This window comes from Sycon ciliatum, chromosome 5 (genome assembly GCF_964019385.1).
Source record: "Sycon ciliatum chromosome 5, ocSycCili1.1, whole genome shotgun sequence".
NCBI classification, from domain to species: Eukaryota; Metazoa; Porifera; class Calcarea; order Leucosolenida; family Sycettidae; genus Sycon; species Sycon ciliatum.
The window spans coordinates 9070048-9085455 of record NC_088647.1 but is presented as its reverse complement, the minus strand read 5'-3'; the positions used below and the strand labels follow the sequence as shown (position 1 = coordinate 9085455).

At 48.0% G+C, this 15408-nt stretch overlaps 2 protein-coding genes across 2 annotated transcripts; both read right to left on the bottom strand.

Moving 5' to 3' along the window:
- Nucleotides 1–391: 391 nt before the first annotated feature.
- On the bottom strand, nucleotides 392–15200 carry LOC135817474 (solute carrier family 12 member 6-like; the record flags this gene model as incomplete). The annotated part of the gene is given in 18 exon segments (XM_065330669.1): nucleotides 392–1505; nucleotides 5458–5594; nucleotides 6107–6255; nucleotides 6694–6801; nucleotides 7440–7738; nucleotides 8098–8284; nucleotides 8541–8620; nucleotides 9023–9111; nucleotides 9516–9620; nucleotides 10333–10452; nucleotides 10954–11052; nucleotides 11309–11482; nucleotides 11633–11752; nucleotides 12374–12530; nucleotides 12825–12956; nucleotides 13537–13742; nucleotides 14488–14588; nucleotides 15063–15200. Coding segments are annotated over 18 exon segments (2493 nt in total), but the record flags the coding sequence as incomplete, so codon positions are not given.
- LOC135817476 (uncharacterized) lies at nucleotides 1520–5447 on the bottom strand. The gene is made up of 2 exons (XM_065330670.1): nucleotides 5138–5447; nucleotides 1520–5087 (listed from the first exon to the last, which is right to left on the bottom strand). Exon 2 carries the CDS (start codon nucleotides 4146–4148, stop codon nucleotides 1965–1967), a length of 2184 nt encoding a protein of 727 aa, XP_065186742.1. The 5' UTR covers nucleotides 4149–5087; nucleotides 5138–5447; the 3' UTR covers nucleotides 1520–1964.
- Nucleotides 15201–15408: the final 208 nt, after the last annotated feature.

The following is a 15408-nucleotide window of genomic DNA, read 5'->3' as shown; positions in this document are numbered from 1 at the left end:
GTAAGATACCTACCTCCAAGGCTCCAGCGGTTATGTTGACATTCATAGTCATACTGGACTAGTCTACAGTACAAGTAGTTGTGAACATGTGCGAGAGCACAACAAAGTGACTTAGTTTCTTTTACAGTATTCCCTTCAACAATCCAACTACAGCGTCAGCACATTTCTTTTTCGCCCCACATCACACAGATACATGTGCGCACATGCACGCGTGCACACACACACACATCTCCCCAGCTCTTCACGCAGGCCACACTCGTACTCAGTCGCCGCAAACCATCATGAGAATAAGGAGTACTAACAAAACAGTGGTGGCTAGACCGGTAGGACTTGACACACTCATGCAATCATGGCCTCCGCACTCAATTAATACCAACAAGCCACCGCCAAGTCCACTGTGACTGTCCCCTATCTGGAACGCAGGACCAAAGTCGCAATCCAATTGCCAGCAGTGGTTGCAAAAAATAATGACATAATTATAATGGCTGCTGAAAAAGATGGGATACGTCAATTCAGAATGAGAAATGACCAAAACAGCTACCTGTATGTGAGTATGTACTGTATACGGGCGCCGGGCGCACATACATTACTAATATCAGTAACTTAGAAATACAAACAGAAAAAAAACAGCAACCGGCCGGCACTAGGATGGTATTTGTCTTTGTGTATGCTTTGCTCTAAATGCAGAGAGAAATAGCACAATAAGCAGCTACAATTTTTGTTCTCTGTAATTTGTATGTCTAATTTCATGTGGGTTTGATGAGCCTAGCATCCTACAATCTGGGACAAAGGATAGATCATGAGAATGCACGGGATGGCGGGATAGCAAAACAACTACAACAGGGGAAAGGATAGGGAAAGTAGACAGGACTCCAGTGTTCTTTGTCAAGGAGAAGGGTAAGAAAAGGATAAGCACGCAAAAAAAATCGGAAATAATTCAATACGTGTGTGAGTAAGCACACAACATTGATAGGTGAACATTATTTCTCTGTTGTAAATAAGAAATCAGAAAATGGTAGAATGTCGGGAATTAAAAACGAATAGCTAACTGCATTAGCATGTAATTGAATATGCAAATGGAATAGAAACAGCCGCTTTTCATTCTAATGCATGTCTCATACATGCAACGCCAAGACGTTATAATATCTCTGCACCAGTGCTGCTCGAGTTTGCCAGCGCGAGGTTGTGTACTTCACGTGCCGGACGCTATAATATGGACCAGCTCTATTGGAGAGTGGTCGTGAAACTGCAGCGTGAGGTGCAGCACACGCAGTGGCCTGCCAGCGTGGGATATCGAGTTGTTGGCAAAAGAGAGACCGCTGAGAGCAGCACCCCGTGCGCAGGATACAAAGGAGAGCACTATTGCACAGTGCGAGATCACCCGTTGTCTACTTGCCTACATTGTGTCACTACTCACGAGAACACAGTGATGACCTCACGACCGCCGCCGCGAACCAGAAGCACACGCTCTAGTCCTTCTGTCATCACCTCTACAAACTCCATGTCTGAGGGGGTGCAAGAGTCAAGGAAATTACACAATTGAAAGGTAAGGACATTATTATTATTATTATTATAGGCTTTTCCGCGTTGGCATCGCCAAGCAAGCTTGGCTAGCCTTCGCATAAGCTGCTCCATAATGATGAGACGAAACAATGAATGTATGTATACACGATCTAGGACAGAACCAAGGTTGAGGATATGTTTGAAGAAAGCTGCAAGTTGTGTTGAGGAACACAAAGTTGCAAACTCTACGAAAGTAAACTGCAAGAAATGTTTTGGGGTTGATCTCATGATTATTGTAGTCACAGGTTGTGTTAGTAGCATTCAAGGTTGTGTTTTCACAGGTATATTGTTTACATTCCTATTCTTTTACAGGATAATATTTTCACAAAATATGTTAGTCAATGAGTTATGTTATGGTACACCGTACGGCCATGCAGCTGCCACAGGTGGAAGCAGTATTATTAGGCTTTGATGTATGCTTTTATCACATTGCTGCATAGGTCTTTCCAGTCTTGTCGTGACTGGGAGATGGCATGGAGGTTCTCAAGTTCCTCGCGTTTCTTGAGCGACCCCCCGATACGCTGCAGGTCCTGGTGCAGACTCAGTGGCAGAGTGGTACGTGGCCGGCCCCGCCAGGTGGCAGCGGAACTTGGGTTTTCGAAGTATGCTGCCATCATAACGCGTGCTGGTACATCGTCGTTTAGTCTCAGGACATGGCCAAAGAGCCGCCACCTCGCTCTCACAATGGTTTCCCCAAGGGGCTGGGAGTTGGTGCGTTTATACAGCTCGCTATTTTTGATGACTTGAGGGTACTTGATCCCGACGACTGTTCTCAATTGACGTCTGTGGAATGCTTCCAATCGCTTGATGACATTGCTTGGGACTCCCCATGTTGAGCAATTGTACAGAAGTATTGGTGTGATAAATGCATTGTATAGCTTGACACGTCTGTTCTCTCTCACCTGCGAGCCTCTCACCCACAGTGCCCAAAGCCGTTGAAACGCACCTGTGGCCAGCTGCATACGCCGAGATACATCTTCCCTGTCACCCAGTAGCGATCCCAGCTTCCGGGTCAGCCTCCATTCTTCTGCAATGCAGTCGCTGAACCTCTCGATATGGGTGAATTCTGTCTTGGCGGAGTTAACTGTCAAATCCCATTGCTTTAAGGTGTCCCCAATAACAGGGAGGCATGATTGGAGGTCAGCTCCCCTAGATGACAGAAAGTCAACATCATCAGCATATGATGTGTCAGTTGGGAGGTGCAGGTCGATGTCGAGTTGTGGCCGGATCGGTAAGATATTTCGCACGTCCCGCAGGGCCGCTTCTAGATACACGATGAATAGCACAGGAGATAATGAGTCCCCCTGTGGGGTGCCTCTGTCGGTTTTGAACTTAATGCCATCCGTTCCCGGCAATCGAACCTGCAAGGTGGTGTGCTGCAGAAGATATGAAATCAGTGTAACGTCGTCGTTGTCAAGGAATGACGCAAGAACACTGATCAGTTTCGGACGCGAGATGGTATCGAATGCTTTCGACATGTCGATACCGATAATGTCATACTTCTGTTGTAGGCGTTGGCATCGGGCTATAGCCCAACGGTAAGACCATATTACGTCCGAGGTGCTTCTGTTAGGCCTGAAACCGCTCTGGGTGGGAGATAAGTATTTATGTATTTTTCTGCTTACGCGGGACAATGCCACAAGTGACAACACCTTGCGCAACACCGTCAACAGTACTATTGGTCGCAGGTTTGATGGGGGCCCCCTGGCCTTGTCAGGTTTTTGTAGCGGGATAAGAGTCCCGTCGCCAATACAGAGTGGCTCATTGTTGGAAATAGCGGCATTGTATATCCGAGCTAGAGCATGGTGAAGAGGGGCAGGCCCGTACTTGATAAGTTCGCCTGCCATGTTGTCTGGCCCGGTCGCACGGCCGTTGTTAAGGCGCCTTGCTGCTGATGTGATTTCCTGCTGTGTGATTTCTTTTGCAAATTTTTCTGTATTTTTTGTTTGGATGGTAGTGTTAGGCTGAGTGAACATTTCTTGGAAATGACTCGTGATTCCGCCAACTATGTCTTGAGGGTTCAAAAGCCGTCGTCCTTTGGCATCATTTATCGTGATGGGTTGTTGTTTCTTTCGTTGGAGCAGGTGCACAGCTTTGAACATGCGCGCGTCATCTTTCTGGTTCTCAATTTCCGCCACCTTACCGTCCAATAATCTGCTTGCATTGTCTCTGGCTTGCCTGCGAACTTGATGAGATAGCTGGTTTTTGTGGAGTTTCAGACGTGCTGCTACTGCTGCATCAGGGGTATTCATCAGTTGAAGCCGGATTTTCCGCTTTTCTTGAACCATAGCCGTCAGCTGTGGGTCAGGTATCCATTTTCCTTTTGGCGGTCTTGTTGATGCTCCCAGGGTAGCGCTGGCCACTTCCATCACAGTCGTATGTACCTGATCCCATAGCTCCTGAGGGGCTAGCTTTGTTTCTGGCTTGCAGCTGCAGTGTTGGGTAATATCATTTTCCAGAGCGGACTGATATTCCTTCCGTATGCGTGGATCGGACAGCCTATCCACAGCAATTTTCATGCCTACTCGCTGTTTCTTAGCGTGCTCTATTGGGCCCCACACACCACGCAACCGGTCCAGCTTCATTCGTGCCACAAGCAATCGGTGGTCCGAGTCCAGCAGGGTTCCAGCGTAAGATCTGGCATCTGTGAAGAGCTGGCGCTGACGAGTGGAACACAAGATATAGTCTATTTGATTATAGATGGGAATGGGGGCTCCGCCACTTGAATTATTCTTTCTCCATCCTGTCCATGTTGTGCAGTGCCGTGCTGGGTGCTGAAAAGCTGTGCTGCAGGCGAATAGGGAAGCTGAGTCACAATAGTCAGCAAGGACCTTGCCAGAGTAATTCTGTCGTCCTCTTCCGTATCGCCCAATGCATTGATGGAGTGATTTATTTTGTGTTCCGAGCTTGGCATTGAAGTCACCGAGTACGAGGAAGATAGATGAAGATTTTACCTTGGCAACTGCAGCGTTGAGTGAGGAGTAGAAGTCGTCTAGGCAGTCTTGGTCCTGCGCAACTCTAGTCGACGTCGGCGCGTACACGCTGACGAGCGACAATAGTTTATTTTTTGACAGTCGAATTTGCAGAACGGCAACTCTATCCGACTCGCTCCAGATTCGATACACTCTATCGAGGAGCGAGTGGTGTATAGCAAAGCCGTTTCCATAATGTCGGCAAGTCGAGGAGAGGCACACAATCCTGTAGTCGCCGTGAACTCCGTCGTAGCCGTCTTGAATTTTCGTTTCTTGCAGAGAACAAATTTGAATTTTATAGCAACGCAGGTCCTCGGCCAGCAGTTGCTTTTTCGTGTTGGACGATAGACCACGAACATTGAACGAACTTACACTAAAAAAAAAAAGGTAAGGACATACTGCACGTATATGGACGCGACACAGACGTCTTGCAAGTTGTTTTAAAACTACACGCTAACAAAACAAATATCTCGATGACTACAGAGTACAGTGCCACGCAAGTGAATTCTGTAACATGAAGCAGGTAGCGTCGAGCACTGCAACAGCCCAGACCTGTGAGCACTGCAACAGCCCAGACCTGTGAGCACTGCAACAGCCCAGACCTGTGAGCACTGGGCTGTGCACTGCTGCCAAGTGCTAACGTTACGTTGCTCACGAGCAGAGACATTATTGAGTAGCAGTGTAGCTATAGTTGGAACTTCATATTGATTTACTTGTATTTTTTTTACAACACATTCCTATGCCATCGCAGGCTCACAAGCGGACTTTGCAGCTCAACCATGCCACTATAAAAGATTCACACTGACATGAATCCGCAACCCCAAGAAAAAGGCCCTGCAGAATACATGTCTCTAACTTAAACTCAAATGTATCTATGCGCTAGTCAAAAGGCAGTGCATGTAGACAAGTCAGAGAAGGATACAGCTCTCTTCACCACCGGTTCCAGCTTTGGGAGGTCCTGGCAAGTTGACAACAACCAGCTGAGCTTTGTGCGAGCGATGGACGACAATCTCATTCAGCTTGACGGCAGTGTTCATGCGACGGACATTGTCCAAACCCCTGTCCACATACACACACGCACACACAAACACATACGCATACACAGAGTGAGGCAGTGCTAAATGAGTGCAGTGCAATACTAACAGTTAAAGAGCAAGGCAATCGCTCGAGTAGAAATTTCATTAAGTTGAGGTCTATTGCCTGTAGACCCCTTTTCAGGTCAATGTCTCAAGTGAGGCTGCTGTTAGGGGACAATGCAACATTCCATGTATTCCATGTAGAATGAACACATTCGTGGCATCGCCACCACCACCACCAGTACCACCACCACCACCAGTACCACCACCACCAGTACCACCACTACGACCATGCATCAAACAAACATACAAACAGTTTCCATCTGAAGGGTCTGCATACTAAACAACAAAGAATGTGACTTTGCTGTTCTGCCGTTGCTGTTGGTGCAGTTGTCATGTATAAAGTATAACGGACACTTGTGTGACTACTAGCAACTGACTACTTATACCACCGTATTGGTTCCGACAGTGTTCACACAGCACAGCCGGACTTACGGCGCAGGCATTTGCAATGAGTCGGGGCGCGACTGGAACGACGGCAAGGAGAGCTGCCCACTGCTGGGCTGTCGTGTGGCCGGGTCCAACGCAGGACCAGGCTCATGGGGTGCACCACGACCATGAGCGGAGTCGACAATGTGATTCACCTACGGGCAGCCAAACACCAGCAGTGATTGAAGGAGTGGGAGGTGAGAGAAATCAATACAGAGGAGACAGTGAGAGCACAGAAAAGAGAGAAACACACCATCAAACATCTACTTTTTGTATAGAATCAGAAGGGAAAACCCTCTTTTCGCCCAGTTTTTACCAACTTGTTAGCACTTTTGGCCATTTTGCCTGCTTTGTGCTGCACTGGCGTGTGGGATTTGGCACTCGGAGCTAGCCCAAACCAGTTTTTAGAGAAAAATGCCACAGCTACCTGTTTTGCAGTACCCGCTCGCATACATACATAAACAATAGAATCCAGGTTTATGTGCCGATGGTCTACTTCGAAAACCAGGCTTCTAGACGAGACGGGCTTTTACTCAAGTGCAGAGGAATTTGTGGAAGAAAATACATGTACAAGTAGATAAACAAATACTTACATCACGCTTCTGCTCTTTCTTGGACAGATTGAGGTCTTTGACCATGCGCTGTCGTTCTTCCATCACTAATGTCCGCTCATACGTGTAGGCAGTGATATCACTGTCCAACTGGAATATTTAAAAAACCACATACACACAAACATAAACACACACACACACACACGAACATGAACACACAGACAAAACACGGAGCACGCATGTGAAGACACTCGTAAACAAACACACACTCCCACATCCATGGATAGACTTCGGAGCAACACTCGGCACTTTGCTCTGGAAATAGAAACTCTTGTCTATCTTCCTACATCTCATGGGAGATGGGCAGAGGTAGAACGTATTCCTACATCTCATGGGAGATGGGCAGAGGTAGAACGTATTCCTACATCTCATGGGAAATGGGCAGAGGTAGAACGTATTCCTACATCTCATGGGAGATGGGCAGAGGTAGAATGTATTCCTACATCTCATGGGAGATGGGCAGAGGTAGAACGTATTCCTACATCTCATGGGAGATGGGCAGAGGTAGAACGTATTCCTACATCTCATGGGAGATGGGCAGAGGTAGAACGTATTCCTACATCTCATGGGAGATGGGCAGAGGTAGAACGTATTCCTACATCTCATGGGAGATGGGCAGAGGTAGAACGTATTCCTACATCTCATGGGAGATGGGCAGAGGTAGAACGTATTCCTACATCTCATGGGAGATGGGCAGAGGTAGAACGTATTACGACGTGTACACTCACCATCTCAACAACTTCAACCTCGGCTTCGATTCTCAATTGATAGAGGAAGCTCTCCAGGTCACGCCGCATCTGAAGACTGTTGTCCTCCATCTGTGCGACGGTGAATATGCGTAGCTTGCAGGCTCGCCAGACCTTGTGCTGGCGCAGCAGGAATGGCAGCAGCATGAGCAGCCCGCCGTCGTGCACCACCCACCAGATGTCAATGTGGCCGGTGACGCGGTCGACGTTGCTGGGGAAGTGATCGTGTCCCTTCATCACCAGCATGGCGTGGTGAGCTGCCGACACCACACGGATGATTTCTACACGCATACACAGAGCAGTGGACAAGCACAGACAGCAGCCAACACAAAGCCTGATCAGTGGAGGAGAAACAACAATATCAGCTACAGTTGTTGATAGAAACACAAACAACCACAACCAACGGACACCGATTCGTTTTGACAGAAACGTTTTTCTCCAGAATTCATCAGCGACTACTTCTGGTAGATGATACGAGAGAAAGAAAGAAGCAGCTCATGGAAGCAGAAAATAAAACTACTACAGGTCACCAAAGCAGAGTAAGGCGAGAGCCAGCTACAGTAAAAAAAGAAGAAAAAAGAAAAGAAAAGACACTAGTACAACGGCAATGGGAGCAGATGGAACAGCGAGGCTAACTCACGGACAAACGTCTTCCAGGTGCCCTTGGTCTTCCACGAGTTTGGCCATGAGAGCATCACGGTGTTGTGAGTCATACCACCCAGGCCACTGTTCTGGACTAGATAGGACAGGCCCTGCGTGATGTCAGGAGAGGAAATCACCTGACTGAACGCCTTCATCTTCTCCTCGCGGATTGCGCGCTTCAATGACTGCACACGTCACACAGAATGAACAAAGCCAAAAAAAGACTCAAACAGCGTTTCTTGTCCATTTCAATAAAGAATTTTTGAGACACAACTAAAACAGGTGCAATGCATGCTGTACACAACTGTTAACCTTAAGATCGCACAACTTCGAGCTACAGTTAAACCTCATCCAATTCCCTAAACTTCCAAAAGTGAAATGAGGTCACACATGTGACCACTTAAGATCATAAATGTAAAACAGGCAAACGTTTAGCCTAACCAGTTTAGCAGCGGTGACTTCACCATAGCTCTCCACGAAGTTGCCTTCAATGACGGAGCTGACCAGTGACAGACCCTTTCCTGTAGATAAAGCAGCAGAGAGAAAGTGAACGGGATGACTTAGAAAGGATATAGACACAGAGATAGAAAACCCAATCAGGCCACAAACAAGTGTCAATGGGTGTTATGTGGCATTGCCTATTTTCATGGAAGCACCACATACGTGTACTGCGAAAACCAAAAAATGTTTAGACACAATTACAATAGACTAATTGCCAATTTGTACGTGGTACACGTTGCACATCCCGTACAGTTGGGAAGGATGCTTTTCTGCAGTGAACCATCTGATAACGTGGTGTATGCAGTGTCCCCATCGGAGTCTGAAAACACAGGAAGTATCATATGTGGTATCAGAGGCCAGCACTTCAAACGATATAGAGGGCATGTGTTACGCGAGTGCCAGCATATACATTTACAACTTACCAATCTTCATTTGCGAAGCGAAAGATAGCAGATTGCGATCAGCTGGCAGAAGGTCAGCTTCGAGGCGCGTCAAAACCAGAAGCTGCGGTCTTTTGTAACAAGAAAGAACAGGCAAAGAAGAAGGAGGTTTAATTATTTTAGCTCACACGTGGAGCATTCGTAGTGAAGTAAAATTTAGGGAGTCTTATATGACTTCATCACAAGTGTGACCGAGAAAGAACTTGCTGTAAACACTTCAGATTCCGCCAGGCAGTTAGGGCGACTGGGGATGCCACTGACTACTGTATACCTCTTTACCACACTGCACAGTCCATCTGAATAACGTCCTAGGTCATGCTGCACTCTGCTGTACTGCACACAATAACAGGGTATGTTGAAGAGCACAAAAGCTTATAAACATTCATATTTTTAGAGACTAACTGTTAGCACAGACAGCACGGTGACGAGATCCTACACAGAGTAGGTACAATAGGCAGCATGCTACAATGCGTACCTCCAGTTCTTGGTATGCGGCGGGCCGTCCTCGAGACGCAGTAGTGCAAAGCGAGCGGCCTGAAGCGACAGACCGCGGATGCCATCTCCCCATTCCTTCTCGGCCCTGTGCAATGGAAGACATTCACAAATCACTGTGTCAGTACCATGAAAGGGAATGTGATCTGAATGTTAGTACCACAGCACATACATTGCACATGCATGACATTAGACAGGTTCCGCATAACGTAATTACGTTAGTAAAAAACGTAGTCCATCTACGGAAAGTCTTTACGTAAACTGCATGCGCATCTGTGTTCCGCCATACGGAGTTTTCAAATCACGTAGCTGCCCTTGGCAACTCCGAACGCGGCAGTGTACGACCAGATCGAGCTGGGGAGAGAGTCATAAATGTGTACCCCAATCCACTTACGGACCAGCTACGTTATCAGAGCCCTATCTACGTACTCTACGTAGACAACTTCCGTAAGTGGAGTGCAAACTCGCGAATTCACGGGTTTTTCCGCCCACTAACGTAAAGTTGCTTAACTTTACGTAGTGCGGAACCTCTCTAATGACACTATGCTGAAGTGAGAATGGAAGACCAGTGCTGTAAGAGCAATACAGTGGCAATACCTGGTCAAGGAAGAATCAGAGTTGGACGGCAAATGTCGCCGGTGAGCAAATACAAACATGCAAATGCACACCCATCCACAGGCATACATGCACTCTCCATACATTTCAAACCAGCAGAAAGCAGTGCCCCCCCCCCCCCCCCCCCCCCCCCCCACGAAGCACAAGCACAAGCCAGCAGAGGAACACACACACTAAGTACTTACCCTCTGAACTCAATGTACTTGTAGATGACGACAGCCACAACAAACGCGGCCAGAGCATAGTACCAGCTCGAGATGAACATGAGCACAACGCACAGGCACACACCAGCGAATGATGCCGCCCTGTACAAACAGTCCATATGCACACCACACACCACGTGCACACACAGAAAAAGAAACGGTGAACGTCTGAGACAGAATCAAAGCGGCCTGGTCAACAGTCATGCATATATCGTTGAAATTGACCGCAGTATGATTTGTGCAGTCATACCTACATATAGATCTAAAGTTGCTCAGCCAGCACACCACAGTGAGCAAGGGATGAGCACCAACAAGACATGCGCACACACGGACGATACTACTGTAGCGGACATGGAAATCCAGTCGATTGACCGGGGCTGACGCTCGCAGCGCGTACAGAACGATACGTGCAGTGCACATGTTGATCCGATGCGACCAGCGCGCTGCAGCGCATAAATGCATGTGTGTACCGCTTATCCACGGCTAGCTGCATGGCCAGCGCCTTGGGGCCGCTAGATGTGTGACTGGATTTCCATGTTCACAACAGTAGGAACAGGCAGCAACAAATGCAGTGGCAACAACAACACCAGCACCAGGACTAACCAGTGATAGTAGCGGAAGCGAGGGCGCCAGTTGGGAGCTTTCAACAGCGACTGCAGTGTGCAGGCCAGGTTGACAAAAGCGTAGCACATCAGAAAGAACCTGGCCGGGAAACACACACACAAGGTGACAACAACACCAACTCAGCCAGATGTTCTTGTACGTGCATGGTCAAGATAACCCGAACACTGCCGAATAGTGCACTGAGTGGGTGGAGAGAGCACACACCACAATAGAACATATGATTCCATAGATACAAAAAGATGCGCAACACAAAGACAGGGTTATTATGTCACATCCAAGCAGGAAGGCACGCCCCCCCCCCCCCCCTTCCACCCACCCACCCATACACACTTACATGGTAATGATAGGAGCGACCTTATCCAGGCTGGCAATGAGGATACCAACTTCAGAAAGCAGGCCAGTCAGGATCAAGGCACGCGTCGGCTCACCGCTCTTCGATGCCACACCAAACACACTGAGAACGGGAATCAGGTTGTCACGAGCAATGGCTTGCAACAGACGAGGGGCACTGCAACACAAGCAAACAAACAAACACCTGAAGATTGAAGTGTGCACGAGCAGATGGGAAAACAAGGAATGCCTATAATTTAGTCCGACCATACATGTATTTGGATTTCAAAGTAAAGAAGACGGTTTCATACCTAATCAAGGTTCTTACCCAGTTAAGCTCTGAAGACCAGCACCGACAGTGGAGAGGAAGGAGCCGATCAGAATGACCCAGGGTGTGGGCCAAGCCAGCTCCGCCACCACTAACCCTCCACCTATACTTTCACCAAATCTGTGCACCGACAACATCCACAGCAGTAGAAGCAACACTCAGTCATAGGGATGCCCATGCGCATGAACATGTACAGTAGCTCAGCATACCCTGTGCAGGACCCCATTGCCTCTCCTTCCACTCAAAGTAACACCGCTCAGTGCCAACAATAATTATAGAAACGGCTTCACCACAGTTGGTCATGTCCCACTACCCAGAGTATACCAATCAAACTGCACACACACACACACACACACACACACACACACACACACACACACACACACACACACACACACACACACACACACACACACACACACACACACACACACACACACACACACACACACACACTACTTGTAAGTATAAACAATGGGTAAAACAGGAAAAAATATGCTGAACAGTCTCTACCCAACACAAGCTGGCAGAAAAAGGGATTAATGACACCAGACAAGAGGAGAGCGATGGGAAAGAGAGAGAGAGAGAGAGAGAGAGAGAGAGAGAAAGAGAGAGAGAGAAAGATAGAGAGACTAGCATCCATGAGCACAACATCATTACACCAAACACCAAAACTACACACAGCCAAGTCAGACAGGAGCTCCCAACTGTACAGCATCCTTCAACAACATCAGTACGTACTTGTCACGAAGAAGAACACCATCGATGGTTGCGCCGAAAAACAGCACACAGGTGAGGTAGATCATGGAGGTGGTCAAGATAGCGCCAATCGTTCCCTTGGGAATAGACAGCTGAGCATCCTTCAGATCACCGGAACGATTTGATCCTGCCATGATACCTGGTGGGGACGGGCAGAAAAAAAGCAAGCACACAGCGAGATTGTCTACATATGTCACCCCACACAGTCGGCCAGCAGAGCAAGAAACGACAAGCTGTACATATCCCATCACACACACAAAGGCATGTACCCTATGCCCTTTTACATATTATCTTGACTTTTCTTTCTCAACCCCCCCCCCCCCCCCCCCTCTCCACTTTGCTATCCGCCCTCCTAAGAGTTGTGTTCATCACTGTTGAGGTTTCTGATGGAAAAAAAGAAAAAGAACAAATGAATACACAACAGAAGTCTTACCAGTGACCGACGGAAAGAAGATGGCTAGCAGTACAGTGAAGGTGGTGGTGATATCTTGTGCGGCCTGTGCAGGTGATGCAGCCACACCCGGACGAGCTTCTCCACTAGACATGAACGATCCACCGCCATTGTCTGAGAAACAACAAGAAAACGAGAAAAAAACCGGAGCAATATAGATGGGCCACGAGGTACCAACAGGCACCCGGATATGAAAACAGGGGAAGACCCAACACAAATGGACATATACAATCTCTGAAACTCTCCTCACCCATCATATGTGGCCCCGCACCCCATCCTTGCTATCAATTGTGCAACAACTCTGGAATCACCTTCAAGTTGTGTGCATATACACTTAGTCGGGAACAACGCACAGCCCAGTCAAAACAGCATACCCGGTACTCCACCCAGGCCAGAGACCGTCTGGTTGGTAGAACAATGCGGATGAGGGAAGTTGGAGTGTATTATTTGAGAAAGTAATCAAAGGCAGTAAGAAACACTTGCAATATGATCAAGAGGTGTACCCCTCCACAAGCCTAACACACATATCACACGCCCCCCCCCCCCCCCCACCCACACACCTGCACACACGCCCACACCCACCCACCCACACACACCATATAAATGCAGTCTTACACCTAGCAAGACCATATCAAAAAGAACGCACGTTCAACAATGACGCACGCTACATTCGGTAGTGAATCCGTCTCCTTACCTGAGAAGACACCGCCCTTTAGGCCTGGAATTCCGTTCTTGAGGCGGAACGTATTATTGAATTGCATCTTGAGCAAGCCGTTGTCGTTCAGATAAAACGGATTAGTGAATGGCGGGGCAGATGCATTGTCCTCCAGCATAGCATTCATCATGTCAAAGCTGCATGGGTAGTCATCCTTTATTGCAGTGCCGTTGAAGGAACAAAACCTGATACAATACAGTAGGGAAAGTAATGAGACGGGAGAATGAGGCAGGCAGATGAAAAGAAAGGGAGAAATCGAACGACATGGACGAGAGAGAGAGAGAGATAGAGAGAGCGTGCGTGTGTGTGTGTGTGTGTGTGTGTGTGTGTGTGTGTGTGTGTGTGTGTGTGTGTGTGTGTGTGTGTGTGTGTGTGTGTGTGTGTGTGTGTGTGGTGTATGTGTGTGTGTCTTGAACAAAATAATCAGTACCTGATAGATGTTCCATCATCACATACAGATACTGCATATTGCCAGGCATAACACCTTGTCGTCTAATGACAGTAAAGGCTACATTTACATGAGAGGTTTTGTCCGGGTTGAAAAAGCAGAGGTGTTTACATGAAGAAGGTTGCCCTGATAAGATTACGAATGCACCAACAAAAGTTCGCTTGTGGAGTCTTGCATGGCCGTGGGACTAAATCAGTGGGTTATTTGAGCACACAATGATGTGTAGTCGTACCATCAAGTAAGCACGTACACTCATACCTCGGCTATCCGAACCCTGAAGCAACGGACACTTCGGTCTACCGGGCACTCTTTGGGCGAGTTCCACTGGAAATATTACTCCTCTTTTGGCACTTTTCGTGTATACGCCCGTCGCAAGAGAAGCACGCAAATCTGCAAATGCACTGGATGTGCACCCACCCACACCCACCCACACACACACACTTATGTGCACAGGCATGCACATGAAAACAAACTATACTTACGGCGTGCCGCCTTTGTGGAATGGAGACGCAAATATTCCAATGTAAATAGCAAAGATGGACAGCAAGACCACCATAAGGAACACCATAGCAGAGTAGTTCACCTGAAAATACCAGATCACACAACAAAAACACATCGTCAAGAGAATTTATATGCCAATCCTTACAACAACAAAAAGCGTTTTGAAACATCATAATCACCATCCCTCCTAACACGGGGTCAGTTGATGAAGCAGAAATAGCACTGGCGCCGTACTAGTACATGTACACACCCAGCCACCTCCCCACACACCCACACGTGCACACGCACACACACACCATGTACCACCCCCCCCCCCCCCACACACACACACCATGTACCACCCCCCCCCCCCCCCACCCACACACCATGTACCACCCACACACACCATGTACCACCCCCTCCCCCCCCCCCCCCCCCCACACACACACACCATGTACCACCCACACACCATGTACCACCCCCACACACCATGTACCACCCCCACCCCCACCCCCCCCCCCCCCCCACACACACCCACATCTGCAATACAAAGAAGTTACTATTCCGCTGTACTCACATATTTGACGCCAACAAAGACGACGAAGGCGAGGAGGATCAGAATTAGCGTTCCATAAATACGGTAGTTGTTCAGGTCCACACTAGCACCCTCGGTGGCACTACCTTTCACGATAGTCATAGACGGTGCTATGTAAGTCTGAACGGGTGAGGGGTAATGCACAAACACACAATCACATGCCATTCAGTCATGCAGGAAAAGGAGATCAGGAACAATAAAAACAGAAAAGGCGAGAGTTTTTGAGGCAAAACATGTCAACAGCGATTTTGGAGACGCCTACTTTATGACTGCAATGAAAAGAACGAATTGTGGTGTCATATTCACACAATGTTTGTGCACTGATTAC

What these genes read in the sequence shown, in the direction of transcription:
- LOC135817476 (XM_065330670.1), bottom strand. Translation starts at nt 4,148, where the DNA reads ATGAAGCTGGACCGGTTGCGTGGTGTGTGGGGCCCAATAGAGCACGCT.